Here is a 13,322-nt window from a genome sequence, read left to right as displayed (position 1 = left end):
TCTATTATTTATCACAAATCACATTTAATTTAATTTATTTAAAATAAAATAATATCCCTCTAGAAGGGTACATTAGAGGTGGTATGACACCCTTTTGTAGCATAAATAACATATTTGAAATTAAAGTATAAAAAGGTTGCATTAATATTTATTTTTATTTTTAATAAAAAAATAAGGATAAAAAAATAAGGATATTTATTTTTAAAAATTAATATTTATTTTAATTTGAAATTTGTTCAACTTGTACTATTAATGAAAAATAAAAAAAGGAAATTGATTTTTTTATATTTATTCTTTAATTAACTTCCACCTGTCCCCGCAGGCCCCACAAAACCAACTTGGTGGGTCCACGTCGAGCTTTTTTTTCTCATAAAGTATTTGCAAGTACCTCCTTTTTCTTTTCTCTTTTTCTCTTTTCGCAAAGGTCAAAAACAGGATAAATTTTTCTAAAGTACCTGCCAATGCAACCGCCTCTCTGCTCCCGAGCTCCAACCGTTTTCCACTGCGCGCTTTTCAAGATTTTCTGACAGAGTAGAAATAATGCCTCTGATAGTCTGTGTAATTACAGACGCTCGTCTCGGTTTTTATTGTAATAGCGTGCTAGAATTAGGCGATTTTCTATTACCGTTCTACGCTGTTCCGCCGACACTTTTCTCGAAATGGACCGAGCGCAGTCCCCGCCTTTTCCCGAATAACGAAAAAACCCTCTATTTCACTTCCCGAGGAAAAGCTCCCACGTGTGCATCGAGCGCTCTGGCAAAAAAGCCGTCGCGCGTGCGAGCGAAAAAGATCTTTCGGAAAAAGAGGAAAAGCCGAAAAGCTCTGGCTGATCGAATCAATGGTCGAGATATGAGGTCAAGGATGTGGGCCCGGACGTAATTTCGGAACGGTAAGGCAATAATACGGTAACGGTCCGGTAACAGCCGGCAAGGCCTTGATTGGACAGTTTGTTTAGTGGGTCCACTGACAGAGGTGGGCCCCTGCTTTCCCGGGCGTAACCGCGGTTTCTCGATTTTATCCTCGTACGTTTGGACGGTTTGGGTAGAGTGTCAGGGTTGTAATAGTAATTTGGTACTTTATTTCGAATTTGACGACAACGACCCCCTGGTCCACATGTCTTCCGCGGAGAGGGTAGAGATGAAAAAAATGGAGAAAGTGAGGGTACTTTCGTCAAATCAAGTTCTCAGTGGTCGCTTTCTCTGTTCTCTGAGTAGAGTTTCTCTGTTAATTAACGAGGAGAGTAAAAGGAATCTGTTGAGAGCGTGCGGTCACATGTAAACGGCAGCGAACTGCGGTTTCATCTCCATCTCAGTCTCCGATTCTCGTCGCCGGTTGCGGGATTCCGACTCTCTGCCGCCAGTACATGTCCGACGACGGTAACTAGGAAGTTCTCCGGTGAGGAAGTGTTGAAGAATGAGAGGCTGCGTTAGGGACGAAGATGGGCAACTGTGGAACAAGAGAGGAGGCGGCGGTTGTGGTGAACGCTCAAGGTTGGTAGCCTTAGAGTTTCTCAAGTTCCTGAGGAGTGTTTTCTAGAGTGATTGAGCTTGTGCGCTGTAGTGCTTTTTGATTGATTGTCGTTGTTTAGTTCGATTGAGCTGCGATGGTGCGGTTTTGTCTTCTTTCGTGCCAGAAAGTGCTAACTTTACTCGCGTTTTTTAATAGCTTGTTGAAGTTTAAGTAGGAAGTGTAGAATCGTTTTTTTCTTTGGAATTGCTTTTGGGGCCGACTGCTGTTAAATGATGACTTTGCTTATCGTTCATGTATTTTTCTCTTAAATTTTAGAAACAGTGTGGTTTGATGATTGCCAGTGTTGTGCGTAAGTGTTCTAGATCGTTTTCCTGTAGGAAGTTTTGCTGTACTTACCGTTGTTTCTGTTTTTTCAGATTTACTTTTTGGAGTGAGTTTGTTGGGTTCTTTGAAGGTCAAAATGTGTATTTCAGCTTCTTCTACCAGTTGGCCTTCCTGTTGTTCGCTTCTTTATTTCCCTTCTTTTATTTTCTCTGTACGGACGTTTGAACTATGAGGATATCAATTATCATGAAATCCGAAGTGTTCACATTTTCCTTCAATTTTAAATTGATTTTTTTGCATATTTTGGATTTGAAGCCGAGTTAATTCTAACTTTAATAGATTTCTGTATTCCAATGTTTATTATGTAACAAGATTACATATTCGTACATACATTTGTAAATCAAATCGAATAAAAAAGGATTATCATCCTGCTCATGATATTTATCTTCAACCGTTTCTGTAGGATCTTCCGACATCTTCGTATCAAGTTTATCTTCAACATTCCTCCGTCAAGTTGGAGTGTATGTTAATGATGCCCAACTTGCCGAGTAATGCATCAAATTGGGACGAACTCAATGCCTTAGTAAATAAGTATGCAGTTTGGTTGTTGGTTCGTATGTGTGTTATCTTAATCAAACCTACTTGAATCTTTTCACGAATTAAGTGACAATCAATTTCGATATGCTTGGTTCGCTCACGAAAGACCGGGTTAGAGGCAATATGTATAGCAGCTTAGTTGTCACAGTACAATATGACCTGCTGATTATGTTAGATTTCCAAGTCCTTCAAAATACTCTTCAACCAAGAAATTTCACAACATGTGGTAGCCATAGAATGATATTCTGCCTCTGCAGTTTATCAAGCCACTCTTGTTTACTTCTTTGTTTTCCAAAAGATGGGGGATTGTCCAAGAAATATACAAAACTCTGTTACTGACCTTCTCGTGTCCTTGCATCGAGCCCAATCTGCATCACAAAATGTATTTAATTGGAGTGTACTTGTGGAGGATAGAAGAATGCCCTGTCCTGGAGTTTGTTTCAAGTATATTCAAGATGTGGTGTTCGCGGTTTCTCCATAAATTGGCTTAAAACATGGACGGCGTAGACCAAATCTGGTCTAGTAATGGTCAATTAGATCAATCTTCCCACAAGACGCTTATATGATGAAGGATAATTTCGGAGGTTTCCATCAAGAACCTTGTAGGTTTGGCTCGTAGAAATCTAGCATCTTCTAATATCTCTAAAATATATTTCCTTTGGGAGAGAGAAATCCCCTTCGAAGACCTTGCTACTTCTATGCCCAAGAAGTATTTGAGTCGACCAAGATCCTTAAGTTTGAACTGTTTGGATAATAACTGTTTCACATCCTCAATATGTTGTAGATTGTTACCTGCCAAAATCACGTCATCAACATACACAAGTATTATCGTAAAACTTCCTTTGTTGGATTGGATGAATAATGAATAGTCTGCCTTTGATTGGTGAAAACCAACAGTATTTAGGGTTATTGAAAGCTTCAAAAACCACTGTCTAGAAACTTGTTTCAAGCCGTATAATGACTTATTGAGTTTGCACACTTGAGTCTCCTCCTTTCGTCCAAATCTTGGAGGTAAGGACATGTACACATCTTTATCAAGATCACCATGTAAGAACGCATTGTTGACGTCAAGTTGGTGAAGATGTCATCCTTGAATAGCGGAAACACTAAGTAAAACACGTACAGTAACCGGTTTGGTAACTGAGGCAAATGTCTCTTGATAATCGAGTCCTTCAATCTAGTTATAGCCTTTGACGACTAAACGGGCTTTGTAATATTCGATGGTTCTATCAAATTTGAGCTTCACTGTGTATACCCATTTACATCCAATTGGTTTCTTGCCAAGTAGAAGAGACACGAGAGTCCATGTGCGATTATCTTGGAGTGCTTGAATTTCATCATGCATGGCTTTACGCCACTTAGATCCCTCATGGCTTGTAAGAAACTAGTTGGTTCTTTGGTGATGGTTAATGAGTTGGCAAAAACCTTATGAGAGGTGGATAACTAGGCATAAGAAAGAACTTGAGAGAGTTCATATGGTGTACCTGATTTTGTGACCACACTGGAGGCAGATGATTGTTTAGGCCATGATGGTAAGGACACTTCCACATGAAAATTTTGGAGGAAGGTGGGTCGCTTGGTGGGTTTGATAGATAGGCGACGAGTAGGTGGTGGAGTGGGAAAATGTATGTGGGGGGAAGGAGAATTATCAACACTTACAATCTCATGACTTTCTGAGTGAGTAGGTGTGCAAGGGATAAGATCATCATAAAAAATGGAGTCCATGGGAGGAGCAATCATGAGACTCTCATTGGCAGCGGAAATGAGTTGACATGAGAATTCTTTTTCAAAGAAATTAACATCTCGGGATACAAACACTTTGTGAAGTTCAAGATCATACACTCTGTATCCCTTTTTTCCATAAGGGTACCCAAGAAAAATGCAACGGGTTGCACGTGTATCAAATTTGGATGGTTTGTGGGCATGAGTGGAGACAAAACATAAACACCCAAATACTGTGAGTAATTAGGTACAGTATTAAACAACTATTCATAAGGTGTTTTACCTTGCAAAACTGGTGTAGGTGTCCGATTTATGAGATAAGCAACAGTTAAAATGACATCCCACCAAAAACTTTTAGGAAGATGGGCTTGAAAAAGCAAGGTTCGTGCCATGTGTAGCAGGTGTCTATGTTTGCGTTTGGCTACCCCGTTTTATTGTGGGGTGTTAACACAACTTGTTTGGTGGATAATACCTTTGGACAAGTAATATGCCTCACGAGTGAATTCAGAGCCATTGTCACCATACACAACTTTGACTTTGGAAGAGAATTAGGTTTCTACCATACTAATAATATTAGTCAGGTGATTCTGACTTTCAGATTTGTGGCTCATCAAATAAACTCATGTACATCTGGTAAAGTCATAAACTATGGTGAGAAAATATTGGGCTCCAAAAATAGATGCAATTTGGTAACTCCTCCTGATATCAACATGCAACATTTCAAAAGATGATGTGCTAGAAATTTTGCTCAAAGAAAATGGCAATCTAGCCTGTTTAGCTAAGAGGCAAATCTTGCAATTGTCTGTACTACAAGAGTTTTTATTTAAAAAGGGAAACAAAACAGATACTTTATTTGAAGGATGCTTGAGATATTAATGTCAAATACCAGAAGGAGAATGGACGGAATAACAAGACAATTTTTGTGGTTGATCAAGGTAATAGAGACCCTTCAGTTCAGTTCCTATCCCAATCATCTTCCTCGAGCGTAGGTCCTATATTGCACAAAAATAAGTAAGGAACACTGTGATATAGAGAGAATGACAGATAAGTTTGTTTATGGAAATGAGGTTTATCTAGAAAATTGGGACACACAAAACATTATTAAGAACCAAACTAGAAGAGAATACCACTTGACCAATATGTTTAACATGGGCATGAGAACCATCTGGTAATTCCACCGTTTTGTTCTTAACAACTCTCCAAGTTGTAAGCTATTCAGGGTAGCAAACAATATGATCAATTGCTCCATTATCGAGGATCCATGTGACTTTCTTACTTTTAGATGAGAAGTATAAGGCTTTATCAGAAAGTTCTTCATGGGTTGAGGAGTTACCCACATGATTTGCCATGGAGGGCTTGTTGTTACTGAGTATTTGCAGGATTTGTTGGCATTGCTCATGAGTAAAGAGGAAGGAGTTAGAAATGTCCTTCTTCTTGGTGTGTTTAGTTGATTCTGCATGTTTGAGTTTTTGACAAATATCAACTGTGTGACCCTTCCATCAGTTATAAGTGCACTTCAAGTGTGCTCGACAATTTGCAGTGTTGTGACCATCTTTGTTACATTTGGTGCATGTGTAAGTACCACCTCTCTTGTTGGAATTCTTGACGGCAAAAACTGCTGCTTTAGGTTGAACTATGCTCTTTTTGAGGATGCATTTTTCTGTCATTCATGTCTGAGCACAAGGGAATACACTTTGCTGATTTTTGGCAAATGATCCATTGTCAATATTTGTCCACATACTGCAGCAAAGTGCTCAGTTAATCCCATGAGAAACTTGATTATTTTCTGTGTTTCTCGATATGATAATTCCTCTTTCGTCGCTCCCCAACTACATCTTAAGATAGGACAAAGAGCATCTCTCTTGTCCCACAATCCTTTGAGTTTGGTGAAGTATGAGCCAAAACAGACATATTATGCAAAAAATGTATAACTTTGGTTTTTTAATTATTTCTTTTTTCCTACTATAAACTCCTATGAGTGTTATAAAAATTTTATGTTAATATTTTCCTGTCTTAGGTTCATGTGGCTTATTTTCTTTTATTTCACTGCAGTTCAACAACTTCAGATGTTCTCTCTGCCTGCTAAAAGTACACCTTCAGATAAGAAATCTTACCGTTCTTTCTCGGATGTCAGCGATTCTTCTACCCCTCGAAACTTTGAGGATTCTCGAAAAAATGTGCTGCTGTACACTAATGTGATTGCCTTCACCTTGTTTGAACTTGAGACCATCACAAAGAGCTTCCGCTCAGATTATGTCCTAGGTGAAGGTGGGTTTGGAACTGTATACAAAGGGTATATAGATGAGAATGTCAGGGTTGGTCTCAAGTCTCTACCTGTTGCAGTTAAAGTTCTCAACAAAGATGGCCTTCAGGGACATAGGGAATGGCTAGTAAGTTTTTATTGTTGTTTCCTACGTAATGATTTAATTCTTTAATTAATTGTTTAATTGTAATAAAAGAGTTGGTCTCACATCTTCTTGTTTTCCTTCTCCAGACAGAGGTCAATTTTCTAGGGCAGCTAAGGCATCCTAATTTGGTAAAGTTAATTGGATACTGCTGTGAGGATGATCATCGGTTACTTGTCTATGAGTTCATGTTTCGTGGCAGCCTTGAGAACCACTTGTTCCGAAGTATGCATCCATGTTTTTCCCTTTGATTCATGCTATTCAACTCATGTTACAGTGTTTTAACCTCTCCAGCGTTGTCTTGTCAGTTTCTAATTCACTTGCTGTCATATGCTGTACACCTTTGATTTGTTAGTTACTGACAGCGTACTATTTAATGGATTATGGAGAAATCATCATCCACCTCTTATGACAGTCTTAGTGGGGGTTTATTATTCTTGAAACATATTCATATAGAAGTTTATAAATATTCAGGGAATGAAACAGTCTCATGGACATGAAGTAAAGTAGTTTGACTCATAAGTGGTTAATCTTATGAGGAACCATTGACCTGAACTTGATCAATCTTTAGTTAGCTGTCTTCATCTTTGAGTGCTTTTTGTTTGAGTCAATCATATCCTGTTTATTATATTTAAATGTGGTGTTGAAAAACTAGTACAAAGGCACTTTGATCATTTCACCTTATCTTCACTTTCATATTTTGATGCAATCTTGTTCCCTGTGTTGAATTATGTCTATAGTCCAAGTTTCATGTACATAGGACATGTAGAATGAGAGATATAAGAAGATTAGGGTTTCACTTAAGTAAGGGGCATTCTTGTAATTTATGATATGCACGATCCCTACGCATCTCATATGCTGGAGTTTTCTCTTCCAACTTCTCTCTTCCTCTCATTCTCTTTCCATCTCTCTCTCCTTTATTTTTTCATGTGGATAATAGACATATATATACTACTTCCAAAACCCCTGGTGCAACTTGAACGCCAGACTTCAGCTAGACACTGGCCCATGTGGTTATTGAGCCAAAGGCCCAATCCACGTCATATTCCACTTCTTGGAAATTAAATTGGCTTCCGCAATGTAAGTAATGGAAATATCTCTAATGACTTCTATTCAAAAATCCCTAATATGTCATGTATCTACTTCTCATGTAAAAGTATCTCTCATAGATAATATTGTAATGTCAGTAGTGTTGCTAATACTGTTGGCATGCTATATAGCATTATTCTTATTCATTCTATTTGTTTTCCAAAGAAATAGACATCTAGTGGACTATCATTGCACCCATCTTTTGGTAAACTCTTCATCTCTCTAAAATGCAGTATTAAGCCAAAAAAAGAGCAAATTTTGATAATTTTACTTACAGGTATCTAAGTCAATCAGATAACGCAATTATAAGGATGACCTGCACTAGTATACAAACAATATCATCCATGGAAAGCCACAGAATATGATGTCTTGCAGCTAATACTCGTTCCAGCAAGAAGTTTTATGATTGCTGTTTTCTTTTATTATGCTTCTGCATGCATTTATGGGCACAGAATAAAGCCATCTGCAAGCCTCAGTTACCAACTTCCTGCTGTGTGTGTCAAGTTTGTCCTGTCCTTTTCTCGATTCAAACTGACCAGGCTTCTCTTGCCTGAGGCATTCAGAGACGGCTGTTCCACTGTCTTGGGCAACAAGAATGATGATAGCTCTTGGAGCTGCCAAAGGACTTGCTTTCCTTCACAATGCTGAAAGGCCTGTTATCTACCGGGACTTCAAGACTTCAAATATTTTGTTGGACTCTGTTAGTGTTGTTATTTCAATTCCCTGGCAGAAACCTTCGTTTATTTCTCTTTGCTTTCAATCGCTACCCCTTTTGAGATATATCGATGTTTTTGTGACCTATTATTTGTCTGTTTCTTGCAGGATTATACAGCGAAACTCTCTGATTTTGGACTTGCAAAAGCTGGTCCACAAGGAGACGAGACTCATGTGTCAACACGTGTCATGGGAACCTATGGTTATGCAGCACCGGAATATGTCATGACTGGTATGGTTGTTGCACCTTTTTCAAATCATTGCTGCCTTGCCTCTGGCTTTTGCTCCAATACTAATATTTGTATATCGATATGTAATTGGGTTTTATTTTCATTTTTTCGAAACCTATTTTTTCTTAACAAAATCTGTTATACACTTGGTATCCATGTGATTGGCTTTATTTTTTGTTTTTATTTTCAAAATCTCTTCTCACTTAACTAAATGAGGGACCTAATCTTGACTCTACATTGTGAGCCCAGGTGGCCCTTAAATTGGTGTGTCCGTCAAATATAACTCAAGTGAAAATCAGTGTGTTAAGCCTTGAAATACATGCAGAACTTGGCAATGACTTTACAAGCCCTTTAAAATCTATGTTGGGTGCTTATATCTGTGCAATCATTTTAGAAATTTATTATGAAGACTGATTTTTCTTTTGGAGCTAAAACACCCATACATTCTTAGTTCCATCATGATATTTTGTTTCTAAAACATCGTCTTGGAGTTGAACCTAAAGCCATTGATGCCCTTGAACAGGTCATCTAACAGCCAGGAGTGATGTCTACAGTTTTGGTGTTGTCCTTCTTGAGTTATTGACTGGGCGACGGTCTGTGGACAAGACCAAGCCAAGCAAAGAGCAAAGTCTGGTAGACTGGGCTCGTCCCAAGCTGAATGACAAGAGGAAGTTACTACAAATCATAGACCCCAGATTGGAGGACAATTACTCAGTGAGAGCCGCACAAAAAGCCTGTAGCTTAGCATACTACTGCTTGAGCCAGAATCCAAAAGCAAGGCCACTAATGAGTGATGTGGTTGAAACTCTCGAGCCCCTACAATGTAGCAGTGGTACAAACGATGGCCCCACACTTAGCCCAGCAATTGCTCTCCCTGATTACAGGATGCGGCAAAGGTTTGCCGGCAACGGCACAGGTTGCAGATCACCTAATCCCAATTGCTCCGCCGGTGGTCCAGCAGCTTGCCGGGTTAGATGATTTGCATGTGTTGTTGCAGATGTAAGTAATGGTTTAAATTTGCGCTTACTTTTTCAAAACTAGTGCGGCTGTGATCAATTAATGAGCTTGTTTGTTGTTGTATGTGCCTACCGATCCCCCCACCCTCCCTCTTTTTTTTTTTTTTTTCACCAGAACAGTTAGGTACGAATTCTCACTGAAGCTATTGTGTAAATGAAATCCTAATTCAGTTTATTTGGCTTTAAATTTTTGGTGATGGACTCAGGTGACGGGTAATTTGAGAACACCAAACCGAGCTCCTTGTCCAGCAGAAAGAAATGAAGATGAAAGTAGTTTCTTTCAAATGGATGGAACCGCCGGGTATTGCATTTGACACCCATCGTTGTGAGAGTACTAATCCTACTTTCTCTCTTTCAGCTCTAGAGACGTGATGGGTATGGAATGTTGACTCCCGAACCATTAGACCATTGCGCTGAACCTAGGCTTAGCAGCAATGAATTCACCCTTACTGATCAGCTCTGTGCTGAGATGGATTTACTCTTTCAACCCACTAGGCAAGGACTAAATTAGTAACATAAGCTTACAAGATTCAGGTAGAGGTTTCCTTGAACCCAACCCTCAAGGATGTATAGCTTATCGCAATTAACATGAAACACCCATAAAGATGGCTAGAAACAATCACAAATATTGAGAAGCGTACCTAACATACCAGAAAACGTTTCATAAACATCCTCTTAAAACATGAGCTAGTCCTTGTGAAAAGGATGGGCAACTCCATAGTTTATAACGTTGAAGGAGGAACTACCATGTGCCTATTCTTTGTAGGATTTACAATTATACACAATTTTTAGATATATACACACAACCATGAAATCCTCATAATTCACAAGAGCATTTACCTCAACATTTTTTGTTTGAAAAATTGTTTACATAACTATGAACAGATCGTTCTTTTTAAATATAAAAAACTCACTCTCTAAGAAGTTCAGCAGATTCACTACCTGTTCTTTGCTGCTGCCCTTGAAATGATCTACAATCATAGCCAAACAAACCTGCAAACCCAGGTTTCCGTTTTCGATAAGCAAAAAACAAAAATAAATGATATAAATCTTGAAATGATATGAAACCAACTCACTCCATTTTGGTTTTGAAGCCATTCTAAAATGCTGCTCTCAGTTGCTTCCAACATGATATTATCTTCTGGTGTTCTGGATTTGAGGCATTTACTTGGATGCATATCTCCAGTCTCAGTCTCCTCCCTGCGAGGCTGCTTGGATCTGTAAATGTCAATGCCACCATTTTCGGTACCTAAAATGTACATTTCTGGTTTATGACATTCTTCAAGTAGGGAAATCATAGAAGGAAAAAAAACCTAATGTATCACATGCTTTTCCCCAGGTTTGAGGATTAAGAAGAACCTTTAATTTCATCCATTGACACACCAAGCTCCTGCATGACCAAGTAAGCTTTGATGTGCATATAGCTCACCTGCAATTGCATCAATATTCCAATTCAAACAATGTTTAGCTATAAAAACATATTGAGTCTTGTCAGGGACTGATCCCAAGGCTGAGTAATTTTCCTGGTCTATGTGCTTATCACAATGACCACCTAGATCTTAGTTTTGATTTTAGATTGGACGGAAATTTTTATAGAGAACTTAGTCCTACTCATACCAAAAAAGGATCTTGGCCATACTAAATAACAAATAAAATACTAAAAAAGCTAGTACATACAAACCTCAATAAATCTTACTTGTTACAAGTCATATTTTCTAGACCATGACCTCTTAATTTTGCATATCCACAAAAGAAGGGATCATTAGAGTTAGGAAAATACTAACTTCACACGTATGTGAAGAGTGAAAGGTATCGCATCTGACATGGCAGCTCAGTTGGCACTGGTCTCACAGTCAAAACAACAAATGTTTGTTTCCACCTTTTCTCCTTTAATCTTCTCCTTCCTGATCACTTCCTCTTTTTAATCCCTCTCTCTCTCTCTCTCTCTCTCTCTCTCTCTCACACACACACACACACACACACACACTCACACTCACACATGCAAAAGCACACCAAAAATAAATAAATCTGTATTTACATATATTCCATCAAGATGGGCAGGATAGCAGTGGCTTTGACTGTTAGAAACAATAGAATTGTATATCCATCATCTTACACCAACCCTACAGAAATCTATGACAGAATCTCAGATGTCTCCTTCACACTTTTATTCCTTTTTTTTTTTTACTTTTCTGATGCTTAACTTTCCTCTCTCCACCTTTTCTTTCTTCAAGTTGCATAGGAGCTTCCACTCTCCCTCATAGTAGTAGAAATATGCATATGATATTTCTTGGATAACATGTGATAACCTTCATGTAATTGATGTGATAATACAAAGAAGAGGGTATAGTAAAACAGAGAGCAAAAGAGAGAAGTGAAAATAGTAGTGAGCTATGGGGGTTGCTGAACAACTCACAAGATGTGAGCAAGGTCGGGAGTGTGGTTGCATGAGCTAACTTTTACAGGGCTGCCAACTTGTCAGTGGTTGAACTGACCTTCTGGATGATGTCGTTGAGGTCAAAAGCAGCAGCAGAGGAGGAAGGTGATGAGGGGAATATTGAAATGTTTAGTGCTGCATAACTCTCCATGCCAAGTTGAAAGTGAGACATAATTATGACGTTGTAAGCCATGTAAGGTGCCAATTCAGGTGTGATTTCCATCCCATGGAGTAAGCTGTTTTCTTCTTTTAGGCGATGAAGACTCTGAATTAAAGTCAGTTTTCTAAGAGAATCATGCATTCAGGATCAAAATCAGATTTTAACCTTCTTTAGAAACTTGACAAAACTCATTTGCTGCTGGACAGTTAGGCTTTTGACTCCCATTTTCTAAGTACAGAGTGACAGTGAATCAGGTGGTTCTTGAACCTAGATTGAAGGTAAGGGGGCACATACTAAACCTTGTCACTGAATATACCAAGCAAAGATGCCAATGAAACCTATACATCACATATAATGTATGCAACATATATAACTCCACGAGTTCTCTCACTGGTCTAGTCCATTCTCACCCCCCGCCACTACATGATATCAGAACTTGCATAGTATATTGTACTGCCCAGAGGTTTTCTATCCTCTCATGATTTCCAAAAGAAACAAGTCAAATAATGTACAACTTACATGTTCTGGTAACTCTTCTTTGATGGGTTTTAACCTCTCTGTTGACCCAACCTTTGCAACAGCACTTCGAATTTCCAAGAGAATGTTGTATATCAAGTCAATCTCCTTGCAAAATCTAGACCAATTGATTCCAAATCCTTCTCTTGCTGCTTCAAGGATGTATTCCACAACTGTTGCTTCCTTCAAAGGAGCTGCTCTTCCTGGAAAATTCTATGGAAACAAGAAGCAATACAAAGTTAGCAAAACTGTGGATAGACTGTAACCTAAAGTTTCACCAAAATGACAACCATGCCCAAAGTATACTGATTTGGACAAGTCAGTGCGCTATTGGTTTTTAAACATCATGGAATATTCATATGAGATCTTGAATTACGGACAACAATCAATCCATAGTGGCATTGTCATATGGTAGGGAAAAAACTGTGTTTAACTTGATGATGAAGGGACAGAATTGGGTAGGAGTTCTCGTCGTAGAATTTCAATTCATCCTCATCATCAAAGCGCTGTATCGACTACGCTGAATCCTCCTCCATCATCTCAATACTCACCCTATAAAGGATTTGGATTCATGTTGTATTATTTGACTACAGTTTCACACCAGGTATCAACCTGTCACAATCCTCTGCTGGGGTTGGGATC

At 38.7% G+C, this 13,322-nt stretch overlaps 2 protein-coding genes across 2 annotated transcripts in view; one reads left to right on the top strand and one right to left on the bottom strand.

The window, feature by feature from the left end:
* Positions 1-1,250: 1,250 nt before the first annotated feature.
* Positions 1,251-9,740, top strand: LOC137966302 (probable serine/threonine-protein kinase PBL8). Its single transcript, XM_068812883.1, has 6 exons — positions 1,251-1,490; positions 6,166-6,503; positions 6,608-6,743; positions 8,171-8,307; positions 8,430-8,553; positions 9,075-9,740. Exons 1-6 carry the CDS (start codon positions 1,439-1,441, stop codon positions 9,527-9,529), a joined length of 1,242 nt encoding a protein of 413 aa, XP_068668984.1. The 5' UTR covers positions 1,251-1,438; the 3' UTR covers positions 9,530-9,740.
* A 549-nt stretch (positions 9,741-10,289) lies between these two features.
* LOC137966443 (uncharacterized) overlaps positions 10,290-13,322 on the bottom strand; it is a 32,459-nt gene continuing 29,426 nt past the window's right edge. Inside the window, exons 18-21 of the mRNA XM_068813054.1 lie at positions 12,684-12,893; positions 10,927-10,996; positions 10,644-10,816; positions 10,290-10,560 (exon numbers count right to left, since the gene is read on the bottom strand). Of these exons, the coding sequence (XP_068669155.1) occupies positions 10,435-10,560; positions 10,644-10,816; positions 10,927-10,996; positions 12,684-12,893 (579 nt within the window). The 3' untranslated portion in view covers positions 10,290-10,434. The remainder of the gene's footprint in view (positions 10,561-10,643; positions 10,817-10,926; positions 10,997-12,683; positions 12,894-13,322) is intronic.

Source organism: Aristolochia californica, unplaced genomic scaffold (genome assembly GCF_029961685.1).
Source record: "Aristolochia californica isolate CCGP_79_NKW_82.1479 unplaced genomic scaffold, dmAriCali1.0.hap1 SCAF_5, whole genome shotgun sequence".
Classification (NCBI taxonomy): Eukaryota; Viridiplantae; Streptophyta; class Magnoliopsida; order Piperales; family Aristolochiaceae; genus Aristolochia; species Aristolochia californica.
The sequence above is the reverse complement of the archived record's forward strand: the minus strand, read 5'-3'. Positions and strand labels throughout refer to the sequence as shown.

Bases quoted from the DNA above. Each gene is read 5' to 3' on its own strand.
- LOC137966302 (XM_068812883.1), top strand. From the start codon at position 1,439: ATGGGCAACTGTGGAACAAGAGAGGAGGCGGCGGTTGTGGTGAACGCT. The intron at 6,504-6,607 runs GTAAGTTTTTAT...TTCCTTCTCCAG, and splicing joins AGGGACATAGGGAATGGCTA to ACAGAGGTCAATTTTCTAGG. The intron at 8,554-9,074 runs GTATGGTTGTTG...GCCCTTGAACAG, and splicing joins ACCGGAATATGTCATGACTG to GTCATCTAACAGCCAGGAGT.